General features: G+C 34.8%; 1 protein-coding gene across 1 annotated transcript in view; it reads left to right on the top strand.

Moving 5' to 3' along the window:
* Nucleotides 1-1,699: 1,699 nt before the first annotated feature.
* HELRODRAFT_179117 (hypothetical protein) overlaps nt 1,700-3,889 on the top strand; it is a gene marked incomplete at both ends in the record, with an annotated part of 3,403 nt that continues 1,213 nt past the window's right edge. Inside the window, 5 exons of the mRNA XM_009027964.1 lie at nt 1,700-1,771; nt 2,124-2,216; nt 2,794-2,874; nt 2,942-2,996; nt 3,394-3,778. Of these exons, the coding sequence (XP_009026212.1) occupies nt 1,700-1,771; nt 2,124-2,216; nt 2,794-2,874; nt 2,942-2,996; nt 3,394-3,778 (686 nt within the window). The remainder of the gene's footprint in view (nt 1,772-2,123; nt 2,217-2,793; nt 2,875-2,941; nt 2,997-3,393; nt 3,779-3,889) is intronic.

The raw sequence follows: 3,889 nt of genomic DNA, 5'->3' as shown, positions 1-3,889 counted from the left end.
CTCTGGTCGCTGTAGCCCACTTATCATCTCTGATCAGTGGCACCAGCAGACCCACTTCTCGTTGATCTGGGTAACGGCAATTTTATGGCATTTTTGGTTTATGTGGCAAGTATTTTTATGACCAGCTGCCCTGCCAGGCGTCAACCTGTTTTACAACACAAGAAACTGAGTGACACCATCACTAGACAGACTAGCAGCCAAGGTTAACGAGCTCCATCTACCCGGGTTTTATATTGATGTTCTTCTTCTAGATGAATTGCCTTCACCACGGCTAATGAGCCCCATCCGCCCCGAAAAAAATCCACGATAATGATGTAATTAACACACGGTCAAGTAATTTGATTACAATGATGAAACAAAAAGCAGCTAAACTAAAACTAAAAATAAATTAAACATAAACCATAAAAAATAAAAATCACGGTTAATAAAAAACAAACCATATCATCTTCGTTATAAACTGAACGAGTGATTAGACAACAGAAATCATCTGAACCAATTATTCCGGTTAAATACTTTTGAAGTTTTAAAACTTTCTGAATAAATAAATAAATTAATTAATTAACTAATTAATTATTAAATAAATATTGAAATTTTATTTAAAATTAAAAATTTCAGTTTAAATTAATAAAACTTACAAAAAAAAACATTGACAAAACGGACATATATAACAGTTTTATAAAATTGTAATTTTAGTAATCGCTATCAGGGCTGTTTTGAAAATTGTGCCTTATAAGTAATTTCAATTAATTGTTAATATCTTGACATTATAATTTTAAGTTTACATTACGAGTTATTTGTTAAAATCAGATATAAACACGCGCTTGTAAAATTAGGTTGTGGTTGGAATAGTTGCGCTGTGAATTATTGGCGAACATGCGACATCAAGCGTATTTCAGTGTTTCTATTACTGTTGGCATTCAAATAAACGCTTAAACAAGTCTGTGTTTGAAGCAGTTGTGGTTATCTATCAATGTAGAGTGAATAACTTGACAACCATACAAATTACAACACTGGTGTCAGAAGCGGATTATTGGTAGATTAAAACTTTCTGTAATAAGAAATTCCGGAACTGAAAGAAACTAATCTGAAGAAAAAATTACGAAAACCAAATCTCGACCAAAAAAAGTAAACGCAGGTAACTGGTTCAACTTTTTGAATCCTATAGAAATGAATGAACAAATGGCTGAATTACAAATGGAGGAAGGGCTTTTAATATGCGTAAACGAGTTCAAGTGACAATCAGGAACAAAACGGAAATAAAATTAGAGCAAACCGGAGCAGCAAAAATGTACTGTTACTGAGGGTAATGTTGAAGCTAATGTAAATATTCATTCCGGACACGAAATGATTTAAAGAAAACCCCTCCAACACGCACCTGGAAAGATAGTTTAATCCTCGTCTACCTAAATGATGACATTAACGATGGCTTCATAGCTGGTGAGGATAAGATTTTCATCGCTCCATCACTAATCGAATTAACAAAAACGAAATTGACAACTTGCATCAAAGCATCATTCTACACTTCGTAAACTCAATAGAAAGAAAGCACCTGCTTCAAGTGCCAACAAAATCAAAACTAACCACGACGGCTGCTTATGGTTAGAGGAACCGAAATAAGAGAAACGTAGCGTAACCCGAAAAAAAAACGCAAGTTTGAAGAACAAAACAAAAACCTGGTCTGGTTGAACAGAAAAAAGAAATGCCCAGCAAAACTAATACGGAATTGGAAAGATCGTTAGAAAATCACGACCTATGGATGAGGGAAGAACACGTAAAAAAGATTGGTCGTCCATTTGAATAAGTATTCATCAGGTAAAAAAAACGCCAATGTTAAGGATTAACAGGTTTAGGTAGTGTTATATCCGCCGGAATGGTGGAACTACGCGATATAATTAATTATTGTTATCTTGTTATATATTTTATCATCGTTATATGTCGTTGATTGTAAACCATACAATCTCTTTATACCATAAAAGATTGTAAACAATTTACAGTAAGCTATATAAAACGGGAGAATAGCAAGATGAATAGCGAAGTTTGAAGAGAAGTTTTACTTGGATTATTTTAGTGTTTCTATTACCGTTAGCACTCAAATAAGCGTTCAACCAAATTTGTGTTTAAAGCATCTATTGGAAATCTTGAACCTACGAAATGATAACTCGTTGGAAACTACAATTGGTGTTAGAAATATAGAGATCATTGAAGTTATAACACTGGTTTAGTAGTAACGAATGTTAAAGTTTACAACAGAATATTATTTGTTTAAAATAATATTTAAGAAATCACTCGGATTAAAAAACTTCCACCAACGTGATCCCTGGTTATGTTCCAGAAGCATATAGTACTATGTTCATTATCTATGTTGTATGAAAAAACAATGCTGTTACTCATTTTGCAGTGCTGTTAAGTCGATAAAAAAAAAATTTTTATTATTAAGTTATAACCTAATTTATCAGTAAATCGATGAATGTTGAAAATAATAGTTAGTGTATTTTTATAAATTATAAGCAAATATTTTGAAAATACTGTTTTCCCAATAGCCATTGAAAAATGATAAAAATGCGAGTAGAAATAAAATGCTAACCATGTAGTTAATGCGATAATTGGCAAAATAAACATATGAATCTATTCCAATTACAATTCTCACACTGCCTTTATCCCACGAAAATGACCCAACTACCATTCCGGGCAGTTTTAATGAAATTATCATCTACAAAATTAAAAAAACAGTAAAACTGCAAATGATTAATATATTTCTCTTTTTCTTTTACACAATTACATATAAAATATTAGTCTACATTAAAACTGTTAACGATCAAAAAAGATAAGACAAATGAAGTGCATTACAACGTCTGCCAATCGCTGTGCGACATTGTTAGACTGACGCGCGACCAGTAAACTGTCGCCGCATTCGTCATAAGCAACAACGACCCGTCAACAGAGAAAAGCAGCCGATTCACGCCAGCCAAACTCGTCCTTCAAAATGCCATCAAAAGGTTGAAATATCAACATCTTGATAGTAGTAGTAGTAGTAGTAGTAGTAGTAGTAGTAGTAGCAGCAGCAGCAGTAGTAGTAATATTTGTATAGTTGTTGATGTAGTAGTAGTAGAAGTAGTAGTAGTAGCAGTAGTAGTAGCAGTAGTAGTAGTAGTACTAGTAGTAGTAGTAGCTGTAGTAGTAGTAGCAGTGTTAGTAATAATAGTAGAAATGGTGGTATACACGCTCTAAGTAATTCCTGGTTCTTATTATCATAGTCCTGGGCATGACATAAAACTGCATCCACGTTGCCTTGCGTGCTTTTGAGCAAAAGGCTAGGCCCACCGCTGGTTGTCGTCAGGATGGGTGTCCGGATGTAAAAACTTTTTCCCAAATTACTCTCATGCCATCACAAAGAAAAACAACGGCCCATAGTCCCCAGCAGGCCTTTAGGTGTTAGGATTCCTGGGAAGTATGCAATAGCGGAGGGATGTTGCAGAAAAATTCAGAATGGCCCCTCTATGGTACTTAGACTTGGATCACTGACTGGCCGCAGCATGGAAATCGCAGAAATGCTCGAGCGTAAAAGGATTAACATCTGCTGCCTTCAGGAAATCCGATGGAAATCGAATGGTGTCTGTCATGTCAACTCAGACAAAGAAAAATATAAACTATTCTGGAATGGCCAAAAGACGGCCAAAAATGGTGTTGGAATATTTGTCAGAGAACCGCTAGCCCAAGAAGTACTGGATATTAAAAGCATTAATTCACGTCTCATATGGATCAAGCTGCGCCTAGAAAAGTAAACAATGATTATTTTTTCTGCATATGTACCACAGACAGGCGAATCAGAAGAGATGAAAAATGACTTCTGGGCTGCATTCTCTGACACCATCTCAACAATACCAAAATC

The sequence above is a fragment of the Helobdella robusta genome (assembly GCF_000326865.2).
Source record: "Helobdella robusta unplaced genomic scaffold HELROscaffold_52, whole genome shotgun sequence".
NCBI lineage: Eukaryota > Metazoa > Annelida > Clitellata > Rhynchobdellida > Glossiphoniidae > Helobdella > Helobdella robusta.
Note: the sequence above shows the minus strand (reverse complement) of the source record. Positions and strands in the feature narration are given on the sequence as shown.